Source organism: Podarcis filfolensis, assembly GCF_964270895.1.
Source record: "Podarcis filfolensis genome assembly, chromosome: 2".
Taxonomy (NCBI): domain Eukaryota; kingdom Metazoa; phylum Chordata; class Lepidosauria; order Squamata; family Lacertidae; genus Podarcis; species Podarcis filfolensis.
Genome location: NC_139605.1, coordinates 54,808,146 through 54,825,754, shown reverse-complemented (window position 1 = coordinate 54,825,754; position 17,609 = coordinate 54,808,146). Strand labels below are relative to the sequence as shown.

The following is a 17,609-nucleotide window of genomic DNA, read 5'->3' as shown; positions in this document are numbered from 1 at the left end:
TGTTTTTGGACTACATTCCCACCATCCATGACCACTGGTCCAGCTAGCTAGGGATGAAGGGAGTTGTAGTCCAAAAACAGCTGGAGACCCAAGTTTGGGAAATCTTACACTAGAGGAAGGAGGATATAAAGCAAAGTTAGGGAACCTGTGGCCCTCCTGGTGTTATTTGGACTAATTCCCAGCATCCCTTACCATTGGCCATGTTGGCTGAGACTAATGGGAGTTGGAGTCTAACAATATTTAGAGGACCACAAATTTCCCATCACTAGTATAAAGGGTGCAACTAACAAAGAACTTGAGTAAGTGGTTTGTGGATTGCAATCCCAGTCCTAAAATTACTGGACATTGAAGAGAGTTAAGCTGAAATCACTGGGGCTCCTAAGTAGGACTGTCATCTGAAACCCTCAGATTATAATTATGGAATATTATATACACCACAAGAGCCAGCCAAGACTTGTTGCCAATAAAGGCTGCATGTTGTCTTGTCCCTGACCTTATGTTGTACTTCACCAGTGTCTGGTGTACAAATCAGGAACAATTCGCATCTCCAAGCTCAGGATGAAGCATATCTCTATCCTACTGTGCTTCTGATGTACCAAGACTACCTCCAAAAAACAGTACAACAGTACAGCCCTTTTCTCAAGCTGGAGAGGGAAACATGGATCATATCCAAAAACACAGGAGCTCCAAATACTTGGAAGTTTAGTGAGACACAGACAAGCCCCAGCCCCACTTTCGAGTGTGGAGTATAAGAAGAGGTTGAGAAATTGTTCTCAGTTACACCACAATTCCAAAACACTCATGAATTCTTTAGAGGAACAGTACTACTCAGGTCTTCCCTCAAGCTGGGAAGAGCAGGATAGCTGGGAACAGCAGGACTGTCCCTACTGTTATGAGACCCATTAGGTGTGACTTCTGAAAATATCCCTGATGCTTTTTCTAGTTCCAGACTATCACATAGTGCTTCCAAGAGCACAATGCAATTCCACAGCCTCTAAATCAGGAGTGAAGCTAGCATTCTGCTGAAGATGGAACATTCACCGTGGCAAAAATATGTATAGACTCTGCATAAAATGTAGGAGCATAATTTAAGTCCCCATCAGCAATCCTGTATGTCATTACTTAAACAGTAGTAAGTACTGTTTAAGTACTTAAACAAAGCAAGATTATCACACTTGTGGAATATTATTTTCATTTTATGATATATAAAGAATTCTCTCCTTTGTAATTTTTCTCAATGAGCTTACAGTGAATTTATATACAATCGTACCTTGGATCCCAAATGCCTTGCAAGTCAAATGTTTTAGCTCCCGAATGCCGCAAACCTGGGAGTGTGTGTTCTGGTTTGCGAACGTTCTTTGGAACCCAAACGTCTGACGTGACTTCCGCAGCTTCTGATTGGCTGCAGGAGCTGCACCTTGGTTTGCGGACATTTTGGAAGTTGAACTGACTTCCAGAACGGATTCCATTCAACTTCCGAGGTACCACTGTATTCAGTGCTCATAACCATGTAGAAAAAAGTATTCCAGGGCTGGGGAGAAAACAGCACTGAGATCAGCTCTGTGAATACTTTTATTGTTGCATTGGGCATTACTAAAAAGGAAGGCATGTTCTATGCCTAATAATAATAATAATAATAATAATAATAATAATAATAATAATTTATTATTTATACCCTGCCCATCTGCCTGGGTTTCCCCAGCCACTCTGGGCAGCTCCCAACAGAATATTAAAAACATGATAAAACATAAAACATTAAAAACTTCCCTAAACAGGGCTGCCTTCAGAAAGTCAGATAGTTGTTTATTTCCTTGACCTCTGGTGTGAGGGTGTTCCACAGGGCGGGTGCCACTACCGAGAAGGCTCTCTGCCTAGCTCCCTGTAACATCACTTCTTGTAGTGAGGGAACTGCCAGAAGGCTTAAGGATGGGGGTAGAGACGCTTCAGGTATACTGGGCCAGATGACAGGAAAGATTCTTGCTTTACATACTTGGTAACTTTTCCATCAGATTTTCTCCTTCCACATCAGATTTGGACAATTTCCTTTTTGGAGCCATGACAGCAGGCACTAAGGTAGTCTATTTCAACTGTGGGGAGAGGGAAGGGAAACAATTAGAAGCTGACTGAACGAGATATGTTTTGTTATAAAATGGTGCACAAAAGAGAATTTATGAAGCTACAACTCTGTTCTTGAAATGGCAGTAGGAGTGCTAAAATGTCATGGGTAATGTAAAACAGAATTGCAGTGACAAATAATTGGGTAAGAGAAAAAGGATTAAAGAAAGTGAATTATAAGTAATTGAAATTAGGGGTCGCTGGAAAAGTTTAAAACAGGGATGCAGAAAAGGGAGGTATGGGGAAGTCGTTGAAATAAGGTTTAAGAAAATGAGGTTATGAAATTATACGTGTTTATATGTTTGTTTGTTTATGTATTGTCAGTTGTATTGTGTCTTAATATATGTTGGAAAATTAATAAAAATTTATATATATAAAAAAATGAAATGGCAGTAGGACCTGTTTGAAATATACCTTATTTACAATAACAAGTATCTGTGAATGGCAAAAGGGCCTACTACAATAATCTGCTGAAGTAAGCCATTTACCGCAGTACACCAATCCATATTGACAAGAGGTAACAAATATTAGATCAGTATTTTACTTATTTTAGACATATGTGCAACTGGATACATTTTCATGAACATATTGGACGCAAGATCACAATTAGTGTACATGTTGCATTTATTACACTTTATTTTTAATTCTGGATTTTTAAACTCTCCTATCTCTGTGAGACAAAAAGCAGTCCTGGTCACAAATCCTCCTCCCTCCCCAGTTTGCTTCTATACCCAACAGGTGATTTGGGAAAGAAAGATGAGGCCAAATGCATTAAATCCTGCTCTTTCCCACAACAAGAAGGATGGGAAAGCTCCACTATCTGTAATCCTACTGCTGTGTTTTCAACTGTCAGCTCAGATCCTGATTTCCCCTCCCCTCCTTCAGGCCACAGAAATGCCTCCAATGCAATGGAGGCTATCATTAACAGGCAGGGGAGAAGTGATTTTTGGCAGCGCCACCTCCTATGATGCTTCACTGGGTCCTTGAGCCCTATATAATTCTGCATCCCTACCCACTTTGACAACTTGTTGAGAGCCCAACCCAATAAGGCCAGCCGGGACAGGACTCGTACCTGCGCTGTCTGTTAACCCACCTGAGCAACCGCGGAAGCGCTGTTGGAGGCCAAGGGATAACCACCCAACCTGCCTTTCAGAAGCTGGTGGGGGAAGATCTCCTGCGCACTGGCTCATTCAGAAGTACAACCCCTCGCCCGCTTCGTGGCTGTTCAGCCGGAGCCCTGCCCGAGTCCCGCTCCTCCTGAATTCCCGGGACGGCGGGGTCTTAGTCCCAGTGAAGCGGCGCTGGAACGGCAGCGCTTAAGCAGAAGGCGCCCCTCACGCGGCGCTGAGAGGCAAATGGAACTCCGCCTCCCTTCCCCGCCGAGGCGCAGTTGAAACGGCGCGCGCGCTCCCTCAGCCACCCTTCGCTCCCATTTCAAAGGTTCCCGCCAAGCGCCGGCTCGGGACGCGTCGCAGTGACGTCAACGAACGCGCGACGCCTCTCCCTACCAGGCGCCGCGAAAGCGAGTCAGGCGTCGCTCCCGGAAGGGTGAACCGGGGGAGGGAGACCGAGCTGCTGCTGCCGCCGGAGAGGTAAGGAGCCGGTGGGCGCGCGGCGGGGGTCGCGGTGCAGGTGCGCCTGGGGGGCGGGGCTACGCGGCGTCTGCTTTCCTCTTCCCCGGGTGGGCCGGCCGCGGCTGTGGCCGCTGAGAGGGTCGTGTGAAATCTCCCCACCTGTGGTGAATTTGTTGGGGTTTTTTTTTAAGAGGTGCCGGGGCTTGAGCCTCATCCCTGCGACTTAATTCCAGGTGCGTGGAATCCGGCTGTTATCCCTTCTCAGAAAAGGGAAGGCCGAGTATGTGCGCATGTATTTACATTCGCCAGTTTCCGTTGACCTAGTCCTAATAGGTGAAGAATTTTTTTTAAGGACTTTGCCGTTTTCTAGGGGGCTCGTCTCTATTTCGTCGGTCCCGGGATTGCGCTCTGTCATTAGGAACTGGCCGCGGAGCTCTCCTTCACGCGGAGTGCTGCCTGCTTTTAATGGCATTTCGGTTTGCTTCCTGCCTTGTCTCTTAGGCCTCTGCCTGTACCAGATACTCGAGTGGCAAATTATTCGGCCTCACTGTGCTTCCCTGAGGACAAATGGGGATTAATGCCCAGAGCTTCCATTGTTGCCCAGTGTCTTGCTGTGGCTGCCTTGTAACTTAAGAAGAATTCCCCACCTGCATAAGAAACTCCTGGGTGTAAGGAATGACTGCTGGGGTAGAATTAGAAAAGCGACTGTGCTCTGGGGAACGTAGGCAGCCTTCAAAATAAATAAAACTTGGCTAGCAACACGCTAACTGGCTCAATGTTTTGGGAAAGTTGAAGGTAAGTGGAAATTTCTAATTGATGACTTGTGCTTTGTTCCCCTAGATACTGAAGGTTGAAGTGCATGACCAGAACTGAATTTAAACAATGAGTGAGCCGGAGCTGTTGTTGGACTCTAATATTCGATTATGGGTGGTGCTCCCAATTGTCTTCATAACCTTCTTTGTGGGGATGATTCGTCACTATGTATCCATCCTTCTCCAAAGTGACAAAAAACTCACCCAGGAGCAAGTATCTGACAGGTAAAAGATGCTTGCAACTGAAAACTGGGCATCGTCACTTATACTAATAATTGACAACTATAGAGCTTGATGACAATACTTGATGGTAGCACATAGGCTTACTGAACTGCAGTAGGTGGGTTATATCTTGCTGTGTACGTTTTTGGGAATACTTCTAAACCCGGCTTTGTGGCTGGAAATCCAGATAGCAGGTAGGTTTGGGGTGTTTTCGGAAAATGAGGCCTGGTCTTTGTATATTTGCAAAGAAGAATGCACAAGATAGACTAGAAAAAGTGGAGCCTAGCTCCTGGATCCTGTCAGCTGGGCTGAATAAAATCCCCAGGATTATCATACTTAATCTTAAAAATGGTGAAAATTCAAAACAAACTGTTATTTGTTATATTTGTAATACTCAGATTCCTAAATTTCATTTTGAATGTTTTTGCTTTTTAGATTTTGATTTCTCTCTTTAGTCTTTATATGGACTTTTCCCAGCTTTTCTTCTATAAATATGTATATCTTTCTTCAGATTGTTTCTAGTCACACAGACGATAGCAAGGGACTAGTGGTGATGATGGAAGGGGATAAGAAAACAGTTATTAAAAATCGCAAGGCTAATCTGATTGAAAATATATGTGCTTTTCAAGTAGATTTTGTCATGTTCTATGACTGTTCACTTCTTTATGGTTTTACAATATAGAGATAATATAGGGAAATGTATGTACACTATAATGTTTCCCCACAGCAAATGTATGGATTGAATATTTGTATTTTTCTACCCTGATTTCTCGTTAAAAGGGGGGAGGGTTCCCCACAATGGCTGTCTGGTCAATAACTGCTTGTACACTTCAGATATTTATGAGCAGCCCTGTGTTTTCTTCATGGAGCATTTTTGTCTTTCAAAAAAGAAATATATGAAGGAGCCCTCTATGGCAAGGAATGAAACTGTTGCCCTTATTGGATTAATATCTAGTATTGGTTCCCAAATCAGTTCTTGCTGTTCTTGAAATCTTGCTCAGCACATGTTTTTAAACTATGAAAGATGATAAATTTTTATATGAAAGAACTGTGTGAATATCGATAACTTGTTGGGAGGCTCTTGGTTGTATTTTGCATCAATGTCACATGCAGTGTTCGTGCAGGAATATTTTTCTGTCTTCCTCCTTATTCTCTTCTTCTATTTCATATGTATGATAATGGCTTTCTTTCTTTCAGTCAAGTTCTGATTCGAAGCAGAGTTCTCAGAGAAAATGGAAAGTACATTCCAAAGCAGGTACGTTTCCATTTGTGTCAGAATTTAAAAACTGGAGGAAGGGGAAACCTTAATTGTTCCAAGATTTGGAATGTAGTCTTCATAAGGATCTAAAATGACATTGTAAGCACATTTGTGGAGTAGACCCAGTTATTTCTATTACTATTAATATGCAGCAATATACATCCAAGACAGTGGGGTTTCCATCATTCTAATTTGCTGTCATGTTGTAAAATTGGATCTATTACTGTTTTAAAATATAGTTACTAAGATCAGCATACTTAGACCAGATTAAACTAATGTTAATTGCAGCAGTTAAAATCTTAATGGTTAGAATGGATCTGTGACATCCTGTCAATCCAAGGGGGGAAATCTGTATCAAATTAAAGTGGCTCATAACAGACACAAGCTAGCAGACTTCAGAGCTTGCATAGTTCCCTGATAATCCAACCTCAGCCTTTGTCTAAATGTCTTTTGGAGACCTAGTTTGTTTCTATGACACATAATTAAAGTTTTTTTTAATGCATAGCACTAAAAAAATTTAGTGCATAGCACTAGAAAAATAACGTGAGCATCATATGGCTTTCAGTATAATTTTGTCTTTGCATCTTATCAACATTATGGGTATACTAGACGGAGGAAATTATTTGTATTGCCACTGATCTTTTGGGAAATGTGTAACATGATTATCTGTAAAAATGTTTGGCTACATCTCTGTTTATATCACAAGTGCCTAAACTATGTCACAGGCAAAGATACTTGAAAAAATTAAAGGAGGCTATGCATTGCCACAGTTTCCATTGAAACCTGGAAATATTTGGAAAAGCAGGGTAGGTCGTTTGCAGGGTAAATGTCTGTCATCCTTATTGCAAGCTCTTCTACAGAGAAATAACCTGTGCTTAATTTTGAAGCCTTGCGTCCACTTCTTTCACCATTAGAACTTGTTTTTCTTTTTTCAGTCCTTTCTGACACGGAAGTATTACTTCAATAATCCAGATGATGGGTTCTTTAAGAAAACTAAAAGGAAGGTAGTGCCACCTTCCCCAATGACAGGTAAGTAAGAAGGCTTCCTAAGAGTTTGTTATATTCTAAAACATGAGCAACAGAGTAGTAATCAGTGTTCGAAACACCCATTGTTCTAGGCGTATTTTGCGACAGGGAATTTCATTAGCATGAACAGCTTCTGAGCTCTGGGTGCAGTACTGCGCCTAAGATTTCAGATTAAAACTGCAGAATGGAAGAAAAGGAGGACCTTTTTCTGCCTCCCCACTTCCAGCTACTCTCTGAAGAGACCCTCTTAAGAGTATTAGGGGGTTGGGCAGGGGAAGGATTAGACCATGTGAAAAATGAACGTAATATTTTAACTGCAGTTCATTCATTTTCAGCTTTGTATTATTTGTATTATTGTTATAAAAAAGCATGCCTAGACATAACCTAGGTTTAAGGTGCCATTTAGCTCCTAGCTTTCATATCACAGTTTCTAACTCTGGTAGTAATAGGAACATCTGATTTGCTTTTGTGCTTAGCAGCAGCCACTAATTCTAAAGTCTACCTGGTTTTCTCATAAAATAGCCCAGATATACTTAAAGTCAAATTAAATAGCAAATTAAAGACTAAACCAGGGTGATCTCTTCAATCATGCTAAGGAGGTTTCCTTTGTTTTTAAAGTAGTATACCCAAACTTCAGAAATCCATGGGTGTGTAGGCTGTCAATTGTGTGGTCACTTTAACTGCATTTGCTTTGCAGATCCTACTATGCTGACAGATATGATGAAAGGGAATGTAACAAATGTACTTCCTATGATTCTTATTGGAGGCTGGATCAACATGACCTTTTCTGGTTTTGTCACAAGTAAGTGAAAGTTTAGGAATCTAAACTTGTGTGGTCTGGAGGCCTTCTAAAATCCCCTGATGCTTCTAAAATTCCAAATTTAATCAGCGTTTTCATTAGCTGAGTGTTCGTGTTCCCTGTCACAGGTTTTAAGCTCCTTGTGAGAGAAATTTCCCTTCAGTTATATTCCCCTGCAAAGCACTGTGTTTTATGGTGCTTTGTAATAATCATAATTGTTTCTGACCATATTTTTATTTTTTACAGCAAAAGTCCCCTTTCCTTTGACGCTTCGTTTTAAACCAATGCTACAGCAGGGTATTGAGTTGCTTACTTTGGATGCATCCTGGTAAGAATCCTTCACTGTGCTTCAAACAACCTTTGTGTATCTAAAACTGTGAAAGTTACAGCAGAGTTGGGAATTGGGCATTTGTGCATTTGTTTAAATGACACTCAGTTTCTTTGGTTTGTTAGGGTTAGCTCTGCTTCTTGGTATTTTCTGAATGTGTTTGGACTTCGAAGCATTTATACCCTCATTCTTGGTCAAGATAATGGTAAGAAACTGCTATTTATGTAAAAGTAAGAGTGATTCTTGATTTATTAAATGTGTCAAACTATGCTTAAATGTTTCTTAGGAATTTTGACCTAGTTACTAATATTAGTAAATTGTAAGAATTTCCAGCAATAATAGACAAAAATCTTGTCTTCAGCTTATTAAGGCTGAAGAAAGTTAAGCATACCTGGCTGAGACCTCATACCTTTTTCGGCCTAACTTGTACAATACAAGGGAGATATTTTGCTGTCTACCTCAGCACAGCACTATAATGCTCACATTCTTAATTTTTCCCAGCTTTGATAGTATTGCTACTGTTATATAGAGTCACACGAGTCACTCTTTCATATTTACAGCTGCCGATCAGTCCAGAGTAATGCAGGAGCAGATGACAGGGGCGGCAATGGCCATGCCTGCAGATACTAATAAAGCATTCAAGGTATGAGGCTTCTGTTCCAATTGCTGAAACGAGCTGCTCAAGTTTCATGTAGCCTTGCTTCTATTCCTTGAATGTACAGAAAAAATACTTCAAAGGATTAAAACCTGCAAAACATGATGGTCTTAAATATCTGTTTATTGAATGTATGCTAAATAAATTTTGTAGCTTATAGGAGTGTGATTGGAAACCCCTATTCTATTGTAATCTTTTCATGCTGCTTTAGGGTAGATAAAACTTCCATTCATTAGGAAACACTAGATGAGAAGATCAGTAATGGTGGAGAAGCTTAGTCAAAAGAAGTGCCCATTATTACCAGTGCATAGACAGGGGGTATGGGTGGGGTCCTTGGAAGACAAAATGGTAAAGTAAGAGTGTCCAAGGGGTAGAAAGTTTGAAAACCTATGCATTAAAATATACTGTATTCTAGTTGATGACCTGTATGGAAAAGATAACTTAACATTGTATGCAAAGTGGAAATATGCTGAACAGAAACTTGTTTTACAGTACTAGTTGCAAGAAATAAGAAACAGAGGTGGTTTCAAACCCCATAAGTAGCTTCATGCATTCTGAGCTGTTCTTCTGTCTGCAATTTGTCAGTAAAGTAAAAGCTTAATCTCCAGGAAACAGCCCACTTGTCAAATGCTAGGCACTAGCAGCCATGTACACACAAACCAGAAATGCCCAGTGATCTCCGTTTAGTATTGCAGGCAGTTATTAGCTGTGAGGACCTGCCCCCTCCCCCAAACATACCTGCTCAATGTATGTTCAGTAGCCTTGCTGCTTCCTTGTACACATTATGATTCTCCTTTGCAAGTTCCTACTATTTAATCACTCTGCACATATACAGTTCAGCCACAAACTTCAGTGTCTTTGTTCAAGATTCAGAGTCTAAAGCAGCATGAATAAATTAAGGCAGAATTGTTGAGCAAAGGCTTTTTTTCCAAGATGGAAAGTAGGTGGTTGGTACACTTCTGTTGGCTGCATCAGTGTTTTTTCTTTATCACTGCAGACAGAATGGGAGGCTCTAGAACTGACTGACCATCAGTGGGCCCTAGAGGATGTTGAAGAGGAACTCATGGCTAAAGACCTCCGCTTTGAAGGCATGTTTAAGGAAGAGCTGCAGACGTCCATGTTCTGAGTTGCTTCATATGGTTGGCATTAAGTCAGTTTGTGTTTATTTATCTATAATGTACTCTTACCGGTGGCCAGAATAAAGATGGTCAGAACTTATGTGAGTTATATACCTGCAGGACAGAGTCTTGCTTCTGAGGTCTCCTCTGATGCCTTTTGAGTCACATGGAGCTCTGATTTGGCAGCTGCTAATAGTCATGTCAGAAGGCAAACCACCAAACTTGTAGTGATTGACCAAACTTACTGGAAGAAACATTTATAATTCAGGAAAACTTGAAATTGAGTGTGGGTCCCTGCAAATTTTAAATCTACCTGCTACTCTAGAGACATACTAAGCCTAAGTCAGAATCCATTAATGATTAAAATATTGGTATAAGATTTAACCCTTGAAGCATCTCTCATTGCCAGGGCTCAGCCTTGCTGCATATGCAGCATAACTGCCAATACTCAGAGACTTGAATTTAGATGAGAGAAGCATCCAAAGATGATTCTCCTTACTGTTGCCATTCAGTGGTCCACAGACTGAGGTACTCCTCTGTCTACTGGGAGGCTGGTTCTTTTGAGGAGAAAGGCTTGATTAGGGACTGGACTAGAAGCGACCTGTTGTCTCTAGAGCCACTCTTTCTCCTGCCCCCTAAGTGCATGGTCAGAGGTTTAGGGTCTGCTTGAGCAGTAACTAAACACTGATTTTGGTATTGAAAAAGGACCATTGGTACACTTTGACTTTAGCTGGCACCAACACTGAATCTATTTGTGAGTAGACTTCTTTCATTTTAAGAATTTGATTTAAATGTTTTTAAGACATGATCCTAGAACCAAGGAAAATCCCTTTTTTATTAAGATACTGGTTTGTCTTTGGAAGACAAGCTTTGAGCTTTTGCTCTTATCGTCCATTAGGGAACAAGCACCTGAAGTCTCCCAATATGTATGACCTAAGGTACTTGGTGAATTATAGTTCAGTGCTTCTTGGGGGCTCATTTGTATAATCAGAAGACAATGCACATTCCTCAGATTCATAATAACAGAACTAGGTTGATTGGATAAAATGTTCTTTAATGACTGTGGGTCAGTTGGCATAGTGTGACAGTAGAGAAAAGGCTACTGATGCCATAGTCTGAAGTTGGTCAGAATGTAAGCATTTGATTATCCTTTTGGAATAACACGTGGCCTTGGCTTATGTTTTTATGCCTGAGAAAAATGAAGGGAGCTGTTCACTGTATTTGTGTCTTTAAGAAACAAGATAATGTGTCAATGAAACTGAATTCTGGTTCATTGGTCGCACAGTAGCTAGTACTGTAAGGGAAAGTACTGCATCCCTCCTGGAGCAGCTGTATCTGCCCATGTCAGTGAGGCTCTGAAATATATCCTGTTGCCCATTTCTGCCTATGTACAGCTCTCCCTTGCTGCAGCAGTATATTTATGTTTAGAGTAAGTTATAAAGTGTTCGTTAGTGAAATTCAGAAGCTTTCATTTTGTTCTCTGCTTCTAAAGACACATCTCTCCATCCAGTTGTAGGCTTATGTGAAAACTGCTTTTAATATGATAAAATCCATCCTAAGCAGTGACCTAATTTGACTCCAGCATCAAGACTGCTTTACTAATAAGCATTGCCCCCCTGCAACTGAAATGGTTAAAGCTACCTATACACAATAACTTGAAAAGCAAAAGAAGATTTATCACAAGTGTATGTTTGGGGTACTGGGAGATGGGTACAGCTGCTTGTTATCTCCATGTTTATAGCAAATAAACTCTTAGACTGCTCTTCAACCTTGACGGTGTACATATTCCCTGCCCCAGTTTGTGGCAGATTGTAAATCTGCTCTTGAGGGGAATGTAAAGAGGTTTCTGTACTATAGCAGATGCTGAATGTTTTAAGGTGCATGGAGTAACTTTAAATGTTCACTTTGTAGTTACTTACTTCTAAAATCACTTTCACAATATCTCATCCTGTCCTTGCAAGTATTTTCTCTTGAATAGCTTTACAAAATAAGGCAGCTAAAAGCTTGAAGAACTTTAAGGCAGTTTTGCCATAATGTAGATAGTTGGATTTGTACCATCCCATTGCTTGATAAATGTAGTGGGAAACCATGACTATATAATCAGTTACAACTTGTCATGCACATTGTGGATAAGTTGTTCCTCAAAAGACAAGAAGACAATATCTTAAGGGTAGTATGTTCTGATCCAGGCCTAGATAATGTTCAGTGTTCATTAGCCTATGGGGAAAACACTATAACGCCACACTATTGTAAATCATTTTAATAGTGCATCTTGCAACAGAAAGGATTATTTGCCTAAGTTTCCATGGTTCAGAAGCATTAATTATCAAATCTTAAATAGCTCACACCTCACACCAGCCTTTCTACTGCAGCTGCTGCAAGGTGGAGCTGTTTGGTTTGTAATCCTCTTCCATATCCAGCAGTGTTTCAATAATTGCTTCATCCTCTAAGGTATGCTCCAGGACCTTTCTGAAACCGATCTGTGCACTCGGATCCAAGGCTGAGGCCTCATCTAGAGGAAACAGTTCACTTGAGAGCCTAGACATCTGCTGAAGTTCATTCTCAAAGTCAGTTTTCCTGTGCATCCTCTCTGATGGCCAAATAGCTGGGTTATCTTCAGTGTAAAAACAAGAATGCAACTTAAATATCTGCACGAGTTGATGAATAGCTGATACATAGAGGGATTTTCAGCATAAACACTCCTGCTAAGCTTCCATTGGCCAACATGTAAAGTAAGTGCAAGTACTAGGCTTTTTCCCCCCTAAAGAGGAACCCACTGCCTTTAGCATTCTAATAACAATTACTCAAATATCTCCCTTCCAGCTTTGGGATAAAGTATCTTCCTGTTTGTCAATAGGTGATGGCTTGAAAGCAAGTGTGTAGCAATGGATGTGAAGGATTCTAAATTATGAACGCTAATTGGGCCACAGTGGTCTAAAGGAGGGATGATTCACCTATGAGCTGCATTCTGCCTGCCAAGACTTTTCTATGCCCTTCTCTTCTCTCTCCTCACCCCCAGGAATTTGGCAGGGATGGTGGTTCATTCTTTTACCAATTCAATTCTTCCTGCATGTAGAACACTTCTCAGAAGGCTTGTGCAAGTTCAGAATGCAAATGGTCTCTCACTCCCCTGATAAATTACCTGGTGAGTGGGAAAGAAGCTGCATTCCCATTGTGATGGAAGGATCAGAGTATAGAGCCTCCATCTCCCTATTCACCAGATCAATCATTGGGTCCAAAAGGTTAGCCATCCTGGTCTAAAGTATTCCTCCCTAGCCATATGTAACTGTTTCCAAGTCGGAAAGTCTTATTTCAAGGATATGCATGCTTAACCTTTTCTGCTGTTCAAGCCCTTGGCTTTCTGCTGAAATTATTTGCCATGGTACACCCTGTAATAATGCATTCACTCTAGCAGCTATTGGTTAAAAACTTGATTAAAATAATACTGACTGCTTGTTCATGTAACGGAAAAATAACTAAAGATACCTCACCAGGTTACACAGTCTATTACAGACTCTGCAGGTATGCAATTCAATTGCTCTTTACAGTGCCAGTTTTAAAAAGCCATGTCTGGTAAGCAGGGCAGACAACACTTACCACTCATATTGGCAAGATCTTTCGGGCTCTGTGGAGGAACATCAGTGGCACTTATACTTCCTTCTGACTTCACAGGCCTTTCATCAGGTTTGCTAAACACCACAGAAACATGTTATGGAGACATTGTTCAGTTAAACATTCTCTAAAGTGTATGATCTGTACCAAAATTTTACACTAGTATATCTTAGTGTCACGGTCGACGGCCGGAAGATACTGGGAGGAGGAGAAATAAATGTGCTTGCACCAGCAATTACAAAACAATTAGTAGAGGTGGTCTAAAACTGAACCATGAGGAGCACCCTAACACTGTGCTTTACCATTCCACAGAGTAAGGCAGTGGGATTTGAGCATCTCTGAAAGGTAGCAAATTGTTAATTAATAAATAAATGTATTTCTCATGTGACAACATATTTTGAGCCAGCTCTTTGGACCAGTCTGAAGCCACATCAACAGCCATCCGAATAGAAGCTCAGTGCTATTCATCCTAAGATAAAAATTAAGCCTGTGACAAGCAGAGCATACCTTAGATGTCCTTTCCTCCATCTCTCACTGTCTTCTGGGCTGATGAAAAACTGCCGGTCAGCCATGAAGATGGGAGGATGTAGCCATGTGTTTTCCTTGCTTGTCAAGGGTTCCCGTTTTGTACATGGAATGTTGGAAGCGGTAGTCACTGGAATTAAGTTTGGCCTGAAGAGGGGATTCTCCTTTTCAGGAGTGGAAGAGACTGGTAAAGATGACTGGGGGCAATACACAGTTGAAAGAGTAAGTTCTCCCTTCTGACTAAAGAGATCTGCATTTAGGGGTGAAGAGGGCTGTGCTGTTTGCAAGTCAAAGTTCTGATCAGTGGTGGAATCTGGGGAGGGGGGGAAAGGAACCAAGAGGTCTTCCACTGCTCTGTCAATAGCTGCAGTTAGCTCCTTACGGCATCTGTTCAGCTTTTCTGACATCTCACCTGAAAGGAAGAAGTATCACGTTGTCCAGGAGTTTAGTTATATAAGAAAATATAAAGTTGGGAGGGTGCGCACAGATTGAAATCAATACTAAGTTGCCAATCCATTCAGTTATAGTGCAGTCAGCTAATCCTAGCATTTCCTTTTCTCAATATACTATGTCCTTGACACAGATGGATTACTGAATGTTAATGCAACATTAAAAACAAAAAGGATTAAAAAATCAGATGTGATTTTTCAAATACTTCACACATAGGCCATGATTTTTACGTGAGTGCTGAAGAACACTTTAGATTGTTTTATTCAGGGCTGCTTATAATCCATTGTAGTTTGACATTTGCATAGCATACAATACTTCCTGCTAGACTTTCTTCAGGAAGACATGTCTTCAAAACCTTATTCAGCTGTCAAACTTGTCAGGTGAATTTGAGACCAGCCTAATCTACGTTACAAGGCTATAAGGATAAGGAGGACCCTTATACCCCAGCTCGATCACCAATACCTGTGGGAGAATCAATGGCTGTCCCCCAAGTTGGTGAGGCACATTTGACATCAGCACAAAACTGATCCTTCAGTGTTACTGACCTCCTGTGGAATGAACGTCCAATAGAGATTTAGCAGGCACCTGCAATATTAACCTTCAAACTCTTGCTCGAAAACTTATTCAAAACTCATCAGGCTTGTGTCAATTAAGGTGTGTGTGTCAGTTTTACTAGACACTTGCTCTAGTAAAACTCAGCCATAGAAATCCCGTTATATTCTCCCAATATATCCAGAAAGCCACTACAGCTTACCTGGTTCTTTACTTGCAGTCAACAACCTTTCACTTCATCTATTAACAAGGTATAAGAATGGACCATTTTTTCTACTCTTGTGACTACTGAGTGGTTAATAAGTGCTAATGAGTAATTTAACACGCTTTCATAGTTTGAATAAATGCCCCTTGTAAATTGAACGTGGAGCAATCCATCCTACACACAAATCAACTCTGAATTGTTCACCTGTTGTGATGGTTTACCAAGATGTCCCAATATCAAGACAAGTGCAGGATAGAAGATCGATTGCTTAAGCACTTTTGAGTAACATGGGGATGATCAACAACTGGATCTGGATACTTCTAGTAAACAGTCTGTTGCCTCCCCCCTCTACTGAAGGTTTTCAACTGTCACGGAACCTTTCCCCTCTGCTAGAACTTTCTCTCAAGATTGTACTTGGTGCCTTTTGCCCAACAGCATAAGACAGACCATTTCAAAATCAACTTTGAGTAAAATCATCTCTCTGCCACATAACCTTCTTGGTGCCAGCTGATGTTTCCCACCTAGCATTTTTTACCTAGTGCTTGTCACATAACCCAGGGCTGTGGTCCTCTAGAGGGTACTGGGCTCCATCTCACATTAGCCCCAGCTAGCCAATGATCAGCAATTATGGGAACTGTAATCCAGCAACCTCTGGATGACCACAGGCTCCTCACCCCAAAGCAGGCAATCAATGATAAGAATAATGAATTTTATTATTTATACCCATCTTACTGGGTTTCCCCAGCCACTCTGGCCATCTGACAGCATATATACAACATAGTAAAATATCAAACATTAAAAACTTCCCTATGTCTAAAAGTTATGTAGTTCTTTATCTCTTTGGCATCTTTCTGTCACCTCTGCCTTTTCCTTGGCACTGCTCCATAGCTGATCCAATGTAGGACTTAATACTATACTAGGATTTACTCAAGAACCCCCACATTTTAACATGGATTGGCAAAGAAGGAAATCAGCTATTCAACTTTCTTCCAACTCTCCTTTTGTGCTTTAACAGTAATTTTAATTCTTTCCATACTCTGATCACATAGCTAGAGAAGTTAACAAAGAAAACTAGTTCCATTTTAGAAATCAAAATGACAAAAATAATGTTTTTACATGAGATGCACCTCTAATCCATTTTATAATCTTGCCTAGTCAAAAATATTTTAGGGGTAGCCAGCACAATGGTATCAGGTGTAAATTATAGTTTGCATTACTGTAAATATATTCTGGTCTTGTCTTTTTCCATTACATTGGTACCTCTGGTTAAAAACTTAATTCATTCCAGAGGTTCGTTCTTAACCTGAAACTGTTCTTAACCTGAAGCACCACTTTAGCTAATGGGGCCTCCCGCTGCCGTCGCACAATTTCTGTTCTCATCCTGAAGCAAAGTTCTTAACCCAAGGTGCCATTTCTGGGTTAGCGGAGTCTGTAACCTGAAGCGTCTGCAACCTGAGGTACCACTGTACTTACCCCACCTTTTATGCTTTATTATAATAAAGCTTCTTAAGTTAGTGTCATCAAATACATTGCTTACACTATAGTCATTCAGATCTACTTTTTACAATGGGAATCAGAGATAAAGCTATTTCCTCCCAAGCCAAATAGGAAATTAATGTCTCAGCAAATGGAAATCCTTGCTCTGATGGGATGTGCTAGTTGAATACCTTACAGATAAAAGCTGGCCCAGAGTTTTCAGAAGCAATTTCCAAATAAAGCTAATTTTGATCAAATTTATTTGTACTAGATACTACTGTGCTCTCGCAGCCTTGTATAAAGTGCTGGTTTGCAATGACTATTTCCTTGGGAGGGGGTGGGAGAGAGGAGATATATATATATATATTTACAAAACAAAACAAAACAAAATTTTTTCCTTCCAGTAGCACCTTAAAGACCAACTAAGTTAGTTCTTGGTATGAGCTTTCGTGTGCATGCACACGAAAGCTCATACCAAGAACTAACTTAGTTGGTCTTTAAGGTGCTACTGGAAGGAAAAAATTTTTTTTTGTTTTGTTTTGACTATGGCAGACCAACACGGCTACCTATCTGTAACTGGATATATATTTACAGACAGAGATGATATTTTTTGGAATTATGCATTTATCTACATGCATATCCTGGGCACATTTATCTACATGTACCATGATTTTTAAAACACAAGTCACTTGGAATCCTTTGGGTAACAAATGAGTAACAAGTCTAAATAATAAATAAACAATAATAAAATTGCAGAGCACCACTGTATTCCAAAACCCACACTTCTGCAGAAAATAAAGTTCCTATAACATTTGCAGTGTTTCATACAGACTACCAATTAAAAACTAGAGATACAGGTTTGAGTATCTATTTCAAATCCCC

The 17,609-nt window shown here is 40.6% G+C and overlaps 3 protein-coding genes across 4 annotated transcripts in view; 1 reads left to right on the top strand and 2 right to left on the bottom strand.

The window, feature by feature from the left end:
* FANCD2 (FA complementation group D2) overlaps positions 1-3,563 on the bottom strand; it is a 37,933-nt gene extending 34,370 nt beyond the window's left edge. The window contains exons 1-3 of the mRNA XM_083603249.1: positions 3,298-3,563; positions 3,209-3,257; positions 1,991-2,087 (exon numbers count right to left, since the gene is read on the bottom strand). Of these exons, the coding sequence (XP_083459375.1) occupies positions 1,991-2,057 (67 nt within the window). The 5' untranslated portion in view covers positions 2,058-2,087; positions 3,209-3,257; positions 3,298-3,563. The remainder of the gene's footprint in view (positions 1-1,990; positions 2,088-3,208; positions 3,258-3,297) is intronic.
* An 18-nt stretch (positions 3,564-3,581) lies between these two features.
* EMC3 (ER membrane protein complex subunit 3) lies at positions 3,582-11,675 on the top strand. The gene is made up of 9 exons (XM_083603568.1): positions 3,582-3,707; positions 4,530-4,726; positions 5,921-5,978; positions 6,917-7,010; positions 7,705-7,809; positions 8,053-8,134; positions 8,260-8,339; positions 8,695-8,777; positions 9,787-11,675. The coding sequence occupies exons 2-9, from the start codon at positions 4,572-4,574 to the stop codon at positions 9,913-9,915; spliced, it is 786 nt and encodes a 261-aa protein (XP_083459694.1). The 5' UTR covers positions 3,582-3,707; positions 4,530-4,571; the 3' UTR covers positions 9,916-11,675.
* Positions 11,676-12,152: 477 nt separating this feature from the next.
* On the bottom strand, positions 12,153-17,058 carry LOC310757831 (uncharacterized protein C3orf62). 2 transcript variants are annotated; one of them, XM_083603569.1, is made up of 4 exons: positions 15,456-17,058; positions 14,027-14,456; positions 13,505-13,596; positions 12,153-12,521 (listed from the first exon to the last, which is right to left on the bottom strand). In XM_083603569.1, exons 2-4 carry the CDS (start codon positions 14,449-14,451, stop codon positions 12,271-12,273), a joined length of 768 nt encoding a protein of 255 aa, XP_083459695.1. In that variant the 5' UTR covers positions 14,452-14,456; positions 15,456-17,058; the 3' UTR covers positions 12,153-12,270. The 2 variants fall into 2 exon arrangements, with proteins under 2 accessions (XP_083459695.1, XP_083459696.1); XM_083603570.1 differs by lacking the exon at positions 15,456-17,058 and adding an exon at positions 15,249-15,444.
* Positions 17,059-17,609: the final 551 nt, after the last annotated feature.

Excerpts from the sequence above, each read along its gene's own strand:
- EMC3 (XM_083603568.1), top strand. The coding sequence starts at position 4,572 with ATGAGTGAGCCGGAGCTGTTGTTGGACTCTAATATTCGATTATGGGTG. Across the intron at positions 7,011-7,704 it reads GCCACCTTCCCCAATGACAG|ATCCTACTATGCTGACAGAT; the intron begins GTAAGTAAGAAG and ends TTTGCTTTGCAG. Across the intron at positions 8,340-8,694 it reads CATTCTTGGTCAAGATAATG|CTGCCGATCAGTCCAGAGTA; the intron begins GTAAGAAACTGC and ends TCATATTTACAG.
- LOC310757831 (XM_083603569.1), bottom strand. The coding sequence starts at position 14,451 with ATGTCAGAAAAGCTGAACAGATGCCGTAAGGAGCTAACTGCAGCTATT. Across the intron at positions 13,597-14,026 it reads TGGAGGAAAGGACATCTAAG|CAAACCTGATGAAAGGCCTG; the intron begins GTATGCTCTGCT and ends TGTGGTGTTTAG. Across the intron at positions 12,522-13,504 it reads AGATCTTGCCAATATGAGTG|ATAACCCAGCTATTTGGCCA; the intron begins GTAAGTGTTGTC and ends TTTACACTGAAG.